This window comes from Muscardinus avellanarius (genome assembly GCF_963383645.1).
Source record: "Muscardinus avellanarius genome assembly, chromosome: 6".
Taxonomy (NCBI): Eukaryota; Metazoa; Chordata; class Mammalia; order Rodentia; family Gliridae; genus Muscardinus; species Muscardinus avellanarius.
Genome location: NC_137791.1, coordinates 54,056,497 through 54,074,186, shown reverse-complemented (window position 1 = coordinate 54,074,186; position 17,690 = coordinate 54,056,497). Strand labels below are relative to the sequence as shown.

The window sequence follows — 17,690 nt, the reverse complement described above, 5'->3', positions numbered from 1 at the left end:
AGGCGTGGCTCCCATTAGCACTGTCTCCCAGGATGAGCTTGGCGGAGAGATCTTCGGCCACAGCAGATTCAGACAGCTCCTATCAGACAGATTCAGGGGCTCCTATCTTGTGCAAGGTGGCTACATGGCCACACAGCTCTGTGGTGGATTTCACTGCTCATTCAGGCAATGAGTCTCAAAGGCACACAGCGGGGTCATCTTTCAGTGGTAGTTTGTGGGTGCGGTTCCAGTTGTGATGGATCTGTGACTTCTCCAAGTGTAACACACACCCCACCGCCTCTGGCCTGCTCTCCTGTTGTGCTCTGGTTTCTTCTGAAGGGAGATTCGGCCACCTCTCTACTTCTGCACCGTCATCAGGATCTCCACATGCTCCCTCTCCTCATGAGATTGGGAAAAAAGCATTTGGCAAAGTTCTTCAAAGCCACGTTATCGCAGTCAAGGCAGTAAAGCATAGACAGGCAGATGGGGATGCCTGGTGGTAGTTCTGCACACCTGAGAGAGGAAGGCAGGTGGCTGTGGAGAGGCAGGGGTGGGGTGAAGAGGACCTTGGGATGGTCCAGAGAGGAAACACATATAATCTACCAAGCACTGTTGAAAGAGAAAACCAGGGTGACTCTTGCAAAAATGTCCAGCTAGTCCATCCCTTTTTTTTTTTTTTTGCAGTACCCTTGGGGATGGAATCCAGGGACATTCTACCTCTGAGCGACACCCCCATCCCTATTTTTTATTCTTTATTTTCAAACAGGGTCTCACTGAGTTGCAAAGGGCCTCACTAAGTAGCTGAGGCTGTTCATGAACAATCCTCCTGTCTCAGCCTCCCAAATGCTGGGATTACAAGCCTGCGCCACCACGCCCAGCTCCCATCCTTTTTCACTACACCTCTGGTCCTATTTTTTAGTATTTTTATTTTTTGAAACAGAGTCTCACTGAGTTGTGAAGGGCCTATGTAGCTGAGGCTGTCCACAAACCATGATCCTCCCGTCTCTGCCTCCTGAATGCTGGGATTACAAGCGTGCGCCACTATGCCCAGCCTCCCATCCTTTTTTGATGACTAAAAAATATTCAACTATAAGTATATACCACATGTTGTTTACTCTCAGTTGATGGATATTTGCATTATTCTGATTGTTTGGGCTATTGTAAATAATGCTGCTATGAACATCTGTGTATTTATATTTTTGGTAAATATATTTTTTCAATCCTTTTGGGTACATTCCCAGGAGAGTTCCTAGGCCAACAGTAATTCTATGTTTAAGTTTAGAGGAGCTGCTGAATTGGGTTCCAAAGAGGCTGCACCAAGTTTTAGTTCAGTTTCTCCTCATCTTCACCAACACTTGATATTGCTGGCTCTTTTTGTTTTGTTTTGTTTTTCTTGATGGTACTGGGGTTCCTGGAAACCCTTCTACCTCCGGGCTATACTCCCAGACCTGTTTTATATTTTTTTATTTGGAAACAGGGTCTCTTAAGCCAGCGTGACTGACTTCTAACCGGCCCAATCCTCCTGTCTCCACCTCCCAAGCGCGGGGATTAAAAGCGTGGGCCACCACGTCCTGCGCTTTTTTTTTTTTTTAAATGACAGCCTATTGAGTGTGAAGTGGTATCTCAGAGTTTTGATTTGCATTTTCTAATCCCTAATGATGTTGAGATCTTTTCAGGTGCACATTAGCCATTTTTTAAATATTCTTTAGAGAAATGTCTACTGAGAACCTTTGTCTATATTCAAATTGGGTTTGTCTTATTATTGTATTGTAAATATTTTTATATATTCTAGATGTTAAGACACTCTTTTGGTACTGTGGATTGAACTCAGGGGCATTCTACCACTGAGCTACATCTCCAGCCTTATTTTCTTTTTCTTTTCTTTTCTTTTTTGAGATAAGGTCTCTCTGAGTTGCTGAAGGCCTCACTAAGTTGTGGAGGCTAGTTCTGAACCTGAGATCCTTCTGTCTCAGCAAGTACTGGCATTACAGGTATGCACCATCACATCCGACTGATGTTAGACACTTTTAATATGATTTGCAAATATTTCCTTCCATATTATCTTTTTTTTTTTTTTACTTCTTTTTGTGGTACTTTTTTTTTCTACTTCCCAGACCTACCCCCAGTGCTTTCTGATTTTTATTTTTTTGTTTTAAAACCGGGTCTCACAAGGTTGTTGAGAGTTTAAGTTGCTGAGACTGGTCTTAAACTTACAATCCTCCTGTTCCAGCCTTCCAAGTATTAGAATTACAAACAGGGAATTTTTTAAAAACTTTGATTGCCGGGGTCCAGCCCTAGCAAGAGTCGAGGTTCGTGTGCTGGTGAGAGGAGAGTCGAGGTTGTGAGAGAGAAGACACTGACACACAAGACCAGATGGTAGCTTCTTGAACTTTATTCTGATGGAAGCTTCTCCAGCTTTGTCCGATGGTACCAGCAAGAGACACTCAAACCCCAGTGGAAAGACCCTGCATAATGTTCCTGACTACCCCCAGAGCCCTCAAGGTGGGGCATAGCAGCTTGAATACACCACACCCATGTGTGGGCAGCAGACCAGTTCAGCAACCCAGTAGAAACACCACGCAAAGGACCACCACGCAGAAGCCTCTAAGACACACCAGAAAGACATCAGTGGAAAATCACCAGGCACAACCATAACCTGCTCAAACTAAAACTCAGAAGGGACCATGGGTAATTATTATGGACTAAATGTAAGACTCCCCAAACCAGTTACCTCAGCATCAGTATCTCCTTTTCCTCCCTCAATTTTCCTTGCCTGTAATCCCCCATGAACAGCTAATGCTATAGGTCTTCTAAGCCAATCATGGTAAAGCCCATTTAGATGTTGGTTCAACTGCTGATCTAGCTTCTCAATTTGTATCTAAATTTCAGTCAATTTTGAATGTGCGTTTTTGGTGGAGTTATGCAGCTTCTTTGGGAATGTTTTGCATAGTAATCATCCTTCTTTGCTTATGTTTTCTGGTCCTAATCCACCTCGCCACCCGAACAAAAAAGAGCCTTGACAACTGAAGTAGAAATTCTCAAATTAAAAAACAATAAAGGGGGGAATGCTACAGCATCTCATGCAGATCTTGAGAAAGCTCGATCAGGGGACCTGCAAAGGCGTAGATTCCCCATGAAGTATGTCTTGCATTCCTTTCTTCAAAAAATTATTTTAGGATTATTTGGATCAATATGTATAATTGGAAATTTTATGTATAAGCATTATAACTAAAATTGATGGGCAGCGGCTTGTGAGAGACTCAGGCAGCAAAGATTTTTTCCCAAGGATAAAGTTTGGGCCAAAGATTAAGTTCAAACTGATCTTAATTTGGGCCAATATATAAGATTAAGTTCAAGCTGGCCTTGTGATGAGACAAAGTATACTTTCTATGATTATTTAAATGTCTGGCACCCTGCCCTGAAGTCTGTTACAGACTTTTCCTGTCCTTGAAGTTCCTGTTTGCATGACTATAAAGATTGTAAAAAAATCCTGAAAGGTAGTAGTAAGAACATAGTAAGAAGAGAAGAGAGTAGTAGGAAAGAAGTAAGAAAGAAGTAAGGAGAAAAGTAAGAGAGAAGCTGGAGAAGCTTCCATCAGCATAAAGTTCGAGAAGCTGCCATCTGGTCTCGTGTGTCTTCTCTCTCACGACCTCGACTCTCCTCTCACCAGCACACGAACCTCGACTCTTGCTAGGGCTGGACCCCGGCATTTGATAGTATCATTTTTAGCATGGGTGTATTTAATTTTGACGAGGTCCATTTATCTGTATTTTCTTTGATTGCTTGTATTTTTGCCCACTTTTAAGGAAATAACATATAATCCAAAAATCACAAAGACTTACACCTATGGTTTTTTTTATTCAGTTTCACAGCTTTATCTCTTATATTTAGGGCTCTCCTTTGCTTTGCTTTTCTGAGAGAAATATCACTATGTTACCCAGGCTGGTCTTGAGCTCCTGGGCTCTAGTGATCCTCCCATCTCAGCCTCGAAAAAGGCTGGGACTGCAGGCACATCCCACTAGGCTTCACTATATTTAGGTCTTTAATCTACTTTATCATCTATATATGACACAAGGTAGCAGTCTAAATTTGCTCTTGTACCTATAAATATTCAGTATTTCTAGCACCATTTGTTGAAAGACTGTTTTTCCCCATTGAATGGTTTTGGTTCCCTTACCAAGAATCTACCAACCGCAGACACATATGATGGTTTCTGGGCTTTCTAATCTATTCCATTGCTTTATAACGGCTAACTTTATTAAGAGTACACAGTCATGATTACTGTAGCTCTGTAGTGAGTTTTGAATTGAGAAGTATGACTTCTTCAATGTTGATCTTTTTCAATTTTGTCTATTCTGGTCCCTTGCATCTCGACATGAATTGTAGGTTCAGCTTTCCCATTATTAACAAAAAAAAAGGCATTTAAAATTATGATAGGAATTGCACTGAATTTATAGATCAGTTTGAGGAGTTTTGCCACTTTAATAATATTAAATCCTGCAATCTGCGAAGAAAGGATGCCTTTCCAATATTTAGTACTTCTCTAATTTCTTTCAACTATGTGCCACATGTGTGAACCACCAAAGAAGTATCACATTGGCAAAACAAAGAGTCCAGCTCTTGAGACCGCCAAGGAGGAAAAGTGGGTGCCTCTTCCCTCGCTGGCACTTCAGCAAGCTGAACCAGACAGCAAAAGGGGCACCACCCTTGGAAACTTCCCCAAGCCACAGGCTTGTCGCAGAGACCTACTGTCTGCACCAGCTGTCACAAGGCAGTAGTACTGAGCCACGGAATCTCTGCAGTATCAGCAGGCAACTAGTGACTCAATTTCTCCATTCTGAAAAGGAAAGAAGTTTCCCTACAGTATTTCATGATCTAAAGTCAGATCTTTATTCTAATGCAAACCAAATGTTGCCCAGTCCTCCAATGTGTGTGTGTGTGTGTGTGTGTGTGTGTGTGTGTGTGTGTGTGTGTGTTACTAAAGATTCAACCCCGGGGCATTCTATCTCTAAGCTATACCCCAGCCCTTTTTTATTTTTTATGTTGAAACAAAGTCTTGCTAAGTTGACAAGACTGCTCTCAAAAACTGTGATCCTCCTGTCTAAGACTCCCAAGTACTGGGGTTACGAGCGTGTGTCACCATGTCTGGCATCTCCAATATGTCTTAAAAACAACATTCACGTGACTATGCAGAGCTCCTGCCCTGGTGAGGGCGCTCCTGGGCACTGTGTCTCTGTGGCTTCCTTGAAGGACCCTTGTCTTACCTGCAGCAATGCAATACCTATGAAAATACCAGCCACGATGGTTAAATTGTCCTGCAGCCACTTCTCAAATTGGGGCACACAGCCTTTTGTGTAGATTACAATCTGCTGGTCGACTTCCTTCACAAGGGGAGAGGAGAGGAGAGTGTCACTGATCCAGCACTGCGCACATGCAAAACTCCTCCAACACCCTCGTGCTAAGGGGCAAGGTGAGTCCACTTACTGGTTTTTGCCTGGCATCATAGCCACACTGAGTGTTGATGACATCTTCCTGGTAAAGAAAAGAAGAGAAAAGTGAAATGTATTCAGTTCCCCAACATACACTTAGCGCATGCGCAGAGTGGGCCAGTGTTCGGGACCTTTACCTACCGCGGGGTCTTTAGTGCAGCAGGAAAATGGCACGCCGCATCGCTCTCGACTTGCATTGGAATCTGTGCAATTGAAGTAAATATTTAGGTTCCAATCATCAGCTCCAAAAGCCCCACAGCACTGCCACTAGAGCAAACAGGAGAGAGTTAGAACATCTCGACTTTAGAGGTAACCAGGCACCTACGCGCACCCCAGAATGACACCCGGCATCTACCAGCTCCAACCTGCTCTTCTGTCTCAGAAGTTATTTTTAAGCCAAAATGAACTTAAATGCCACCTGTAAAAGTAATTAAGGCTGAAGGTTTGTAAAGTTGCACTGGTATGCAATTTAAAGGATCGATGAGACCCAGGGTGTTAGTGGAGAGGGAGACTGCTCTACAGCAAGGGCTCAGAACGAGAGGCTTGGCTGAGGAACATTCTAGAAAGACAAACATGACAATGACGACATGGTAGTGTCTGAAGGAGGCAACTGTGGACGTGGCTGGGCTAAAAGATACGATCTCTATACTTTAATTGGCTTCCTTCCTTCCTTCCTTCGTACTGGGGACATTCTACCTCTGAGATACATATACCCCCACCTTTTTTTTCTTTCTTTTTTGTGGTACTAGGGGTGGAACCCAGGGGCTTTCTACCTCTGGGCTACACTCCCAGAACTATTTTATGTTTTGCTTGGAAACAGTGTCTCATTAAGTTGCTGAGAGCCTCACTAAGTAGCTGAGGCTGGCTATGAACCTGTGCGATCCTTCTGTCTCAGCCTCCCAAGCGCGCTGGGATTACAAGAGTGCGCCACCACGCCTGGCTTATTTTTTGTTTTGAAACAAGGACTCACTAGGTTGCTAAGAGTCTCACTAAATTTCTGAGGTTGTCATTGACCTTAACATCCTCCTGTCTCAGACTACCAAGTACTGGGATTATAGTCCTGCTCTACCCTGTCCAGTTCTTTAATTTTTTAAAGACAGTTTTATTACTGACAAACAATAAACTGAAAATTTTATCTTAATTTTTGGTACTAGTGATTGAACTCAGGAGTATCCTTTCCCTGACCTACACCCCTAGCCTTTCCTATTTTTTATTTTGAAACAGGGTCTCTTTAAAATTACTGAGGCTGGTCTCAAACCTTTGATCCTCTTGTCTTAGCTGCCCAAGTATTAGGACATCTTATAATAATAATCATATAATTTGATAAGCTCTGACATATGTGTAACATATGTGTAGCACTGTGAAACTATCAATACAATCAAGATAGTGAACATCATGGCTGGGATGTAGCTCAGTGACCGAGCACTTGCCTAGCACTTCCAAAACCCTGGGCTCATCTCTGTCACTGGAAAAGAAAGAAAAGAAAAGAAGGAAGGAAGGAAAAAACATACTGAACACAACCCTAAAAGTCTTAGAAGGTTACTCTTCATTGCATTTATATCTACTAACTTTAAAAAAAATAAGAACATGTGTTTACATTTTCAACTTTAAAAAGTTAGTTACCTAATTAAAATATAAGAAAACAAACCATTAAATTTGGTGTGTCTTAAATGTTGCCTGATTCAAGTGCCATTCCATAAGCTCCTCCTTTCCCTGCCAGGCTAGACTATTTCTACTTCTCTGAGTTAAATAAAGACCAAGCCTTGGCCATTTCCGGGCTTCAACAACTACTTCAAAATACTGAACTGCGCAACAGAAGAATAAAATCACATGAAACAACAGTATTTCTGGACAGAGCAGACGGCATTCCAGGAGAGGTTGTGCACGCGTGTCCTTCCAACTCATCTGGTCCTGTGAGGGCTTGGGCGGTGCATCTCGAGGATGGCCCATCAGATTTGTCATGCAAGTTAGTCAGGAAAAATGCCTGGCAAGGTGTGAGCTCACATCCATTGTGACTCAACAGAACAGGGCCAGCTGCTGAGGAGATGAAATGGGCTCAGTTTCCCAGCTGAGGGACAGCATACTCCAGACAACTGCTGCTGCTGCTGCTGCTGCTGCTGCTGCTGCTGCTGCTGCTGCTGCTGCTGAACAAAGCAAAACCTACCCAACCCGCGCAGCGCTGGGAGCCTCACAAGCAAGAACCGCTTCCCTCTATACAGCGCTCACACAGCCATGCCCTCCCTTGTCAAGGATGGCCCCAGCACGTTCTGGAAAGTTCTCCAATGGGTCCTTAGGCTCTGTCCCTATCTGGTACTGCTGTATACTTTAATGTCATGGACACTGCTAAGTCTGTTCAGCTTACCCAATGTGTGTATTATAGGTGGGGCGGGGGAGGAACTAGGGTTTGAACTCAGGGGTGTTCTCCCTCTGAGCTATACCCCCAGACCTTATTTTATTTTAGTACTGGGCTTCCTGGAAACCCTTCTACCTCCAGGCTACACTCCCAGACCCATTTTTATATATTTTTTTAAATTTGGAAACAGGGTCTCTTAAGCCAGAGAGGCTGGCTTCGAACCTGCACGATCCTCCTGTTTCCACCTCCCAAGCGCGGGGATTACAAGCCCCTTATTTTTTATTTTTAGTTTTGAAACAGGTTCTCAATAGTGAGGCTGAGGGCCTCGGTAAGTTGCTGAGGCTGGCCTGGAACCTGCAATCCTCCAGTCTCAGCCTTCAAGTACTAGGATTACAGGTGTGCACCACTGTGCCTGGCAGCTTATCCAATTTTTAACTGCAAGCACATAAAGACTTGCTGGTTTGTAGGGCAATTATATGTCATGGCTAATGTGAAACCATGTCCATTTCATTAAAATATTAGAGGTAGACAGTGACTATTATCATTTCCATTTTACTGTTGGAGAACTAGATCAGGTTTGCTAGCCCAAGGTCACTGCAGCCTTGGTCTCTTGGCCCCTGGTTTATACCATTTTGTATTTTGAACTAGGGCATCTGCTATACATATAGTCAAGTTCAGACACCTAAGAGGTGGGTAGAACTATATATTTTCTACTTATTAGAAGCCTAGGGCCTAGGAGTTTCTAAAGTCATGGCTTTAAATGCACAGGTTATATTAATATTTGGACAGGAATACTTTAAAATTTTTGTTGACAAATATGCTGTGAGGTACAGTTACCAAAAGGGGACAAGGGACAAGAATCTATATTTAAAAACCAAATAAAACTTTAAGCCAGTAGCAAAGCAATGTCCATCAAAGGCTGACAGGCAAGGACTAGTATGATTATAACCTTTTTGCTTAAGTTTTCTTCTTTGTTCCTCTAATTTAACAGAAATTGAAACAAGTGAAAATAGAATATTTACCAGTTTGGATACAAATCCTTTAAGCCATAGAGCAAGTAAGAAAATAATATAGGAAAACAATAAAAAATATGCAGGAAAGTTAGAGGTAGTTTCCAGCTGGCAGAAATGCAGAAGCTAAAAGAATGGTATGGGGGTTATCCTTTTAAGAATAATTTTGACTTGAAAATAAACCAAATTTAAACTTACGTATTCCTGGGTGAAGTCTATGAGGTTTTGCAAATCAATGTCATCCCTGTACGCTCTGATGTTGTTGTTTATAAAGAAATACAGCTGGTCTTTGATCCAGTCTTTGAAAACAAATGCCAAAACCCCAGCAGTGAGCTCCAGGAAGAAAATAATTCCCAGGAACACAGAAAACTAAGACAAAAGACACAGACACAGAGAACAGTTTCAAGGGTTGTTTGATCACATGTAGTTAAATAGCTTCTCTCTACAAAGGTTTGTAATTACAGTCAACTGTTACACATCTCCAAAGCAAATAATCTTCCGTTTCTTCAGATTTGTTAATAGAATATTATACTCCAAGAAAGGATTTTTAAAAATTAAAAATCACATCATAATCACATTTTAGAGTCTCTGGTGTTCCATCTGGTAATTAACCAACAAAGCCCATAAGCAAACATGAATAACAGGAATTTCTCATTAGAACCACATTAAGGCCTAATGAATTTCTTGTGATTAATGTTCTGCCAGACATTTGAACAATAACCTGTCCCTACCTCTGGTAAGTTATTTTTTTCCTAACTCGAAAGATAGATTATTCCAATATTTTATGACCACCTGTCATCGGCACCGTGGCCTTGATTCCCTATGCAATATATCCTTTTTATGGATTTAATTCTCCTCTGCACCTGCTAAAATAACAGATCTCTTCATTTCTGAAGAGGTCAAAGAGGAAGTGGGGGAGTGAATGGGACATGAAAATAATTTCCTAAGTATGAAACTAAAACAAAACACCTGGGTAACAGGGCTTTCTCAGGAATGGTGGCTCTGCTTGGCTTTTTTCAGGAAGCACCAAGTTCAGGAAACATTTCAAATGCCATCAAAATGCAGTCAAAAGGAGACTTCTGCCTCATGTAGATAACCTGAGTTTGGGGCTGGAGACCAAAAGGCAATGTGGTGATTGCTAAGAACTCTGGAGAAATTTCTCTTCCATCCAGACCCCTCAGAGGGCCTCCTCTTCATCAGGTACTGACTTCCTGCTTGTGCCCGCGCCCACGGTTGGTTCTTTCCACCTTCATGCGCTCACACATCCTTGTCCTTCTCAAACTGTTTTGTTAAAGTGAATTATGAGAAGTGGGGCTGTGAGGAACCTGAGGGCACACCGCGGGCAAAGGCTTCTGGTGAGGAGGGTGGAGGTGACACTGGGCCACGCCTGCAGGGCAGAGGTCCTGCAGCACAGGGAGCATCTCAGGAGGCAGAGTGGGCCCAGCAGGCTGTGGTTTCTGCTGCAGCAAGCAGCCAGCCAAGAGGAAAATACACTGGGGGAGGGGTACAAAGGAAATGACAGTTACGTATGAAAAGAAAAAAAAGACATCTATTCATTCAGCAAACGTCTACTAAATGGCCCATGATGGGTCGGGCTCCGTGATAAGGCGGGCTTTGCAGAAGCAAGGATGAGAACCTCACGTCTTGAGTGACCTAGGGTCACTGTAGTGGGCAATGTTTATCTAGGGGCCTGGTGCTGCTCTGTGAGAAGGTACATGGGAAGAGGGCTACACCTGGAAGCCAGTGTCTGGCACCATCTAGGACCCCAAGGTTAACACCCCAATATTACATCCTCCAACTCAGGTTCCCAGAGAATTTCTAGTTACTTGTCCTTGATTCACTGGAAATAAAACTTTAAAAAATCTTAATTATCAGGAGTACCAATAATTTAAAATTAGGTTTTTTTTTTTTTTTTGGTGGTGGTGGTACTGGGGATGGAGCCATTCTATCTCCGGGCTACACTCTCAGACCTATTTTTATATTTTTTATTTGGAAACAGGGTCTCTTAAGCCAGAGCGGCTGGCTTCAAACCTGCGCGATCCTCCTGTCTCCGCCTCCCAAGCGTGGGGATTACAAGCGTGCACCACCACGCCTGGCTAAATTAAGCTTTTTGTAATCTAGAAGAAAACAGACACACCACTTTGGGCTCAATGCTATGTCTTTTAACATTCCTTTTCTTTTCCTGGGTACAAGTAAATATGACGGTTCGCCCACTACAGAAATGATAAGATCATAGCTAGCTTGTGTGCACACACACACAGACCAGCACGACAGAAGTCACAAAGATTCTAATTAGAATCTGTGTGTTCTCATCTCTGGAAAGGTTAAGTAAGTTCATGTTCCCCAGGTACATTTTCTCATGTTACATAATATACATATCAAATATTGAGTCCAAGTTCAATTCTGTTCAAATATTTGGCAGAAACCGACATGCCCCAGGCCCTGCGAGCTAACTTGCCCTATTTCCAAAGGTGCAAAAGCCAGCTCTCCAGCTTCATCCTGGGGCCTCAGCTGATCAACTCAGAAGCTCTGCTTCTGCTTCTCAGTCCTCAGCTCCTGGCTCTCCCTCCTCAATCCTTCTAGCCTATGGCACCAGAGTTTTCTTTTTTATTTTATTTTATTTTTTAATTTTTCTATTTTTGGTGGTACTGGGGTTCCTGGAAGCCCTTCTACCTCCGGGCTACACTCATAGACCTATTTTATACTTTTTTTATTTTTGGAAACAGGGTCTCTTAAGCCAACGTGGCTGGCTTCAAACCTGCTCCATCCGCCTGTCTCTGCCTCCCAAGTGCAGGGATTACAAGCATGCGCCACCACGCCCAGCTATTTTGTTTCATTTTAATTTTTTTCTTTTTTTTTTTGGTCTGGGGATGGGACCCAGGGGCATTCTACCTCTGAGCTATACCCTCAGTTATTTTTTTTTAGACAAGGTTTCCCTAAGTTGCTGAGACTGGCCTCAAACCTGCAATCTTCCAGTCTGAGCCTCCCATGCACTGGGATTACAAGTGTGCACCACTATGTCTGGCACATCAAATCTTTGAGGCTGTCTGAAGGCATGGTGACATTTTGCTTCCTACTTATCTCATAGTTTCTCTCCAATGAGTATTATATCTGAACACAGTGAGAGGGCATTTAAAATACTCTCTAGGACTTACAAAAGCCACGAAACAATGAGATTCCTTCATTTCCAGCATTGGACTTTGTAAGGGAACTACTATCATAAATGAAACTCTATTTTCAAGTAAATCACATTAAAGGGGAGCCCATATTTTAGAGCACAGAAGCTTACACTGATAAAATAGTGGCAACAGATGTGGTGGGGCCCAAACAGGCTCCAGAAACAACTAAACCAGGTAAGCCTCAGCCAAGAACGCTGGGAGGCTGGCAGGTCGACATCAGGCAACACCCTTTAGGAGACCCTACACATCTATGACAAGGTGAAGAATGTGTGTGTGTGTGTGTGTGTGTGTGTGTGTGTGTGTGTGTATTGGTGTACGTGTAAAAGGATGAATCTGGCTAGGTGTGGTGGCACATGCTTGTAATCCCCGTGCTATAAAAAAATAGGTCTGGGAGTGTAGCCCGGAGGTAGAGGGTTTCCAGGAACCCCAGTACCACCAAAAATAAATAAATAAATAAATAAATAAATAAATAAATAAATAAGAATCTGGACATAAGGCAGCATCTTTGGACACTAGTTACTCCCACTGTAGTCATATGCACAGAGAACAGAGAACCAGCTGCTTATTAAATTATCACTAAGACCAAGTACCTTGAGGTTTTCTCTTAGCACAAGTCACAGGAATTTTCAGGATAACAAGCCTCCCGACCTTCCCTGAGCTAGAGCTGCCAAAATTCGAACTGCTCACTGGGTGGGGCACAGTGACTCCCCTCCTCTTAGGGACAGTCAAGAAAGGATGTAAACGGACAATGCAGGAGAAACGTGGGGAAGAGAGTCACCTGCTGCGTGGCAGTTAAGTTCTAGGGTGTTCTCTGGTTTGAAATGAAAATAACCCTGGGTGATGCTGTGTCAATAAGGGTTGGAAATGATTCTAGTGACAGGTGATATACAAAAACAGTTCTCTAGAAATCCATACCATCTTCACTTGGCATAGGAAAGGCCACTTTTTGATCCTTTTCCTCTTGTTGGAGATGGAAGTGGTTGCTTTGGACAAAGGACCCTTCAGAATGCCAAGCTCCATACCCACGGGCTCGGCTCACTTGGCTGGCCCTTGGCTAAACCGATCAAGCCCACTTTAGATGTGAGTACCTGCTGTTTGTTCTCCTGTGGCAGGAATCTCCAAAGGAAAAGCTTTCACTTTTCTTCCTTTCCTTTTATATTATTATTATTATTATTTTTTTGTGGTACTGGGGGTGGAACTCAGGGGCTTTCTACCTCTGGGTTACACTCCCAGACCTATTTTATATTTTATTTAGAAACAAGGTCTCACTAAGTTGCTGAGAGCCTCACTAAGTAGCTGAGGCTGGCTTCGAACCTGTGTGATCCTCCTGTCTCAGCCTCCCAAGTCCAGGGATTACAGGCATGCGCCACCATGCCCGGCCTTATTCTTTATTTTGAAACAAGGTCTCACTGAGTGGCAAAGGGCCTTACTAAGTAGTTGAGGCTGTCCACAAACCACGATCCTCCTGTCTCAGCCTCCCAAATGCTGGGGTTACAAGCACGTGCTACCACACCTGGCTCCCTTTCCTTTTATTTTTAAATCCTTATGTGCACCCAGGAAAATCTCTCCTCTACAAATATTCATACTAACTGTAATCACACCAAATATATAGTCCACGAAGGATCTAAAGATGATCCAAGTCATATTAAGGAGAACTTGGTACTAGCCAAGAACAAAGGAGATTTGCCTTTTACTGCTTCTCTATATTATTAAGACCCAGTTTAACCTGGACAGGCCACAGTCACTGTGCTTAGGCCTAATTTTTTTTTTAAGACCAATTCCCTGCACAGCTTTCTATTTACTGTGTTCATAAAAAAGGGAAGAAATCTGCCAGGCATGGTGGCACGCGCTTGTAATCCCAGCATTCGGGAGGCTGAGACTGGAGGATCACGGTTCGTGGACAGCCTCAGCTACTTAGTGGGGCTCTCCACAACTTAGTGAGACCATGTCTCAAAATAAAGAATAAAAAACTAGGCCGGGTGTGGTGGCGCACACTTGTAATCCCCGCGCTTGGGAGGCGGAGACAGGAGGATTGCGCAGGTTTGAAGACAGCCGCGCTGGCTTAAGAGACCCTGTTTCCCAATAAAAATATAAAAAAATAGGTCTGGGAGTGTAGCCTAGAGGTAGAAAGGCTTCCAGGAATCCCAGTACCACACACACACACACACACACACACACACACACACACACACACACAATAGGGCAGGGGGTGTAGCTCAGAGGTCAAATGGCCCTGGGTTCCATCCCCAGACCCTCAAAAAAAGGGGGGGGGAGAAATTATTTAAAAGAAGAAATATGTGCACACACATTACTAGTTATAAAGCTACTTTGGGGACTGAAATGCAAATTTGTGATATACATGTATATGGTATGGGGCAGGTGGTACTTATGTGACTGAGGAGGCATGTCCAGAGTGGGAGTGGAGAGGACTTAATGGGTTCTCCTGAAAGAAAAGCTGGACCTGTGCTGCACTGCTGGCAGCACCTTTGGTAACAGCTCGCTGTCTGACCTGTATGTCTAGCAAGGCATGTGGACAGCGGCTCTTGATCTGAGAGCAGAGGGTGGTACTTACAAACTTGAGAAGGAAGGTGTTCTCCCGGAGCGCTCCAATGCACCCTGCGAATCCCAAAATGAACATCACTCCTCCCACCACCAGGAAGAGCCACACTGGGTCGAAGCCGCCAAGATCAGTGATGGAAGAGATATTGGACAGAACTCCCTAGAAATGGAAAAGAACACACGTGAGCATCAGGATGTGAGGTCAGTTTATCAACAGGTAAGGATGATTGCGCTTGCAACTCCCCAAAGAAAGACTCCAGAGGTCACCTGATTATCAGGCATGGTTGGTGAGACATGCACTGTTGAGAAAAGGGGTTGGGGAAGAGAAGAAAGGAGAGGAGAGGAGAAGAGAGGAGAGGAAAGAGAAAAGAAAAGATGGGTGGGAGGGAGGGAAGGGGAGGGGAGGGGAGGAGAGGGAAAAGGAAAGGAAGCCGCTATCTTTTTTAATATCCAAATGAGTTTATGTTTTCAGCAAAACTATATAGAGCAAAAAATAATAAGCCCAAGAAATTGTTATCAAAGGCTATAAGGAGAAAACATGGCTGTTGCCTTCACATCTACATCCCCACATACAAGTGATCTTGAGTCAAGAACGGGTATAAGGAAAAGAATCCTCTGACACCCTTAAAGGAAGGGAGGGGCATCGGGAAGGCTCTGGGCCTGCAGATGTTACACAACTGCCAGCTTCAAAGTCCTTGGCCTTTTGCAGGACACAGGGAGAGAGCTAGAAACTTAAAAACTAACACAGCATCCAGTCCTGGCCGCAAGTACCTCTGAGTTTCCCAAAGGATCCCGTGTCTCAGAATCCACCCTTGAGCTTCACAGGAAACCCTCCCAGGCTCAGATCCTCAAAGCCCATCATGTGGCTTGTGTTGCTGGATGTGCTACGCTTGTCAGAGGTATTTCCTAACACCTTCATTTAAGAGTTGGGATTTAAAAACGACCAAAGGTTACTCCCTTATGTTCAACCCTTTATTCTCCTACCACGAGACTTCCAAAGAAACCAGAGTAATTTTATTTCTCCACAAATAATGTCATTTCTTACTGAAACCCTTTTTCCCTTAAGTGTGAGACATCAAATACCACCCAAAACCTATATTAGAAATTATATTTCCCCCAAAATGTAATATATATATATATATATATATATATATATATATTTACTATTTATTCACATAGAGATTAGTCACTATTATCTTTTCTGAAACTGGGATTTTTAAGTTTCTGTTGGCACCAATATTTCATTTTCCTATTAAATGTATTTTGAACTCCCAAATCAAAATACCTTGAGTATCATGGGGTAGTTTGCTGTGAAATCCTGATATTAAATATTTGGTTCTGAAGCACTCCTAACAATCTGTAAGAGCAGGAAGCGTTCATCTGATTTTATACTTGAGGAAACCAGCACTCAAAACAGTTTGGTGATGAGCTGAAATATATTTGGTTTCCTGGACCAGAACAGAATGTCGACTTCAGCGCTTTCCCAACCACATGGAGGCCATGTGCTTGCTTCCCACTATGTCCTGGTTGGTGCTAACCCACACCTGAGCTCAGGTGTTTTAAGCTTTAGCCCATTTGAAGGCTGCAGAAACATTTGGAGAAGAGCATTTCTTTTGTTGTTGGTAGGCTTTTCAGTTTTTCTTTTTAGGAGTGTCAACTAAAGAATGACAATGGGCTGAGTGAGGTGTTGCAGGCCTATAATCCCAGGACATGGGAGGCTGAGAGAGGAAGATCAGAGGTTCAAGACCAGCTTCATGGACTAAACAAGACTCTCAACGACCTACTGAGATCCTGTTTCAAAGCAAAAAACAAATAAGGGGTGAGGGTGCAGTTTGGAGGTAGAATGCCTCTGGGTTCAGTGCCTAGTTTAAAAAAAAATTACTTAAAATGGAAATCTTGAACCTAGCAAAAAGGTTGAGAGTTTACTTAAGAGGCTGAGAGGCCCTCAGAGGCCCAGGGAATGAATGAAGGGTGTGTCCAGCAACTGTGTGGTGATGTAACAGGAGGCACCGCACCCTCCCTGGACACACACCCAGCAGTGGCTCAGTCCAAGGAATACTCACTACAGGAGGAAAAATCTGAAGAAAAACACAGAAATACTGAAACCAATTTTGTACCTCCTCCTAGGATGCCGAGCAAAAGCCTGCCAGAGAAATCAGACAAAACCCAGGCGAGGACCCAGTGCCGGGAGGAGCCAGCCTCAACTCTCAACACAGGGGTAGGGTAAGGCTTAATGTTCTGGACCTGCTCAGCCAAGGGGGCTTTTGGGGAGGAGAACAGGACAATATCCTCAAATTTTGAAAAGTTAACATCATGATGGGAAAAGCAGACCTGATTTACTTGGCACCAAAAGAAAAGCAGAGGTGGCAGTGACAGAAAGATGGGAGCTGCATCCTTTTTTTTTTTGTACTGGGGATGGAGCTCAGGGTCTTTCTATCTATGAACTACCCCTCCAGCCTTTTTTATTTTTTTGTTTTGATACAGGGTCTCGCTAAGTTGCCAAGACTGGCCTCAAACCTGTGATCCTCCTGTCTCAGGCCCCTAAGTGCTGGGATTACAGGCATGAGCCACCACACCTGACTTGGCAGTTGCATCTTGAAGAGGCACTGCTGTTGCCGCCAGGCCTCCATCAAAGGGTTGAGAAGGCTGCCCTTAGGAATCTGGGTTCCCATTCGGTTCACAGGCAGCAGAGGCTGTGAACCTGTCAGCTGGGTTCTAGGAAGGATTTCCCAAGTGGATGGCAAGTTGGGCCTAAAGGACCACTAGGCTCTTTCCAACTCAAGACTGGTCTATGATTTCATCCATTTCTTACGGGCTTTTTATTTGTGACTCACACTCAAGTGTAAGCAAAGATCAGATTGTTCCCGAACACTCTTCCATGATGCATGGTTGTACACAAAGAACTCAGTGGAAACAGGGACAATTATCTGAGCAGCTCCGCAAAGCAAGCAAACAAACATCCTTATGTCTGGAACATCAAGATAAAATTCCTCCTCCGAGGGCAAAAAAAATAAAAAATAAAAAAAATGATTCCCACTATCAGTAGATTCCTGGATTATTTGTCCTCTCTGGGTTTAATTTGGAGGATGAGAATTTGGCTTCTCAGACAAACTCATTTTAA

The 17,690-nt window shown here is 43.5% G+C and overlaps 1 protein-coding gene across 1 annotated transcript in view; it reads right to left on the bottom strand.

The window, feature by feature from the left end:
- The window catches only part of TSPAN5 (tetraspanin 5), a gene marked incomplete at both ends in the record, with an annotated part of 184,088 nt that overhangs the window by 740 nt on the left and 165,658 nt on the right, over positions 1-17,690 (bottom strand). Inside the window, 5 exons of the mRNA XM_080697447.1 lie at positions 5,244-5,360; positions 5,464-5,511; positions 5,610-5,735; positions 9,030-9,200; positions 14,583-14,729. Of these exons, the coding sequence (XP_080553573.1) occupies positions 5,244-5,360; positions 5,464-5,511; positions 5,610-5,735; positions 9,030-9,200; positions 14,583-14,729 (609 nt within the window). The remainder of the gene's footprint in view (positions 1-5,243; positions 5,361-5,463; positions 5,512-5,609; positions 5,736-9,029; positions 9,201-14,582; positions 14,730-17,690) is intronic.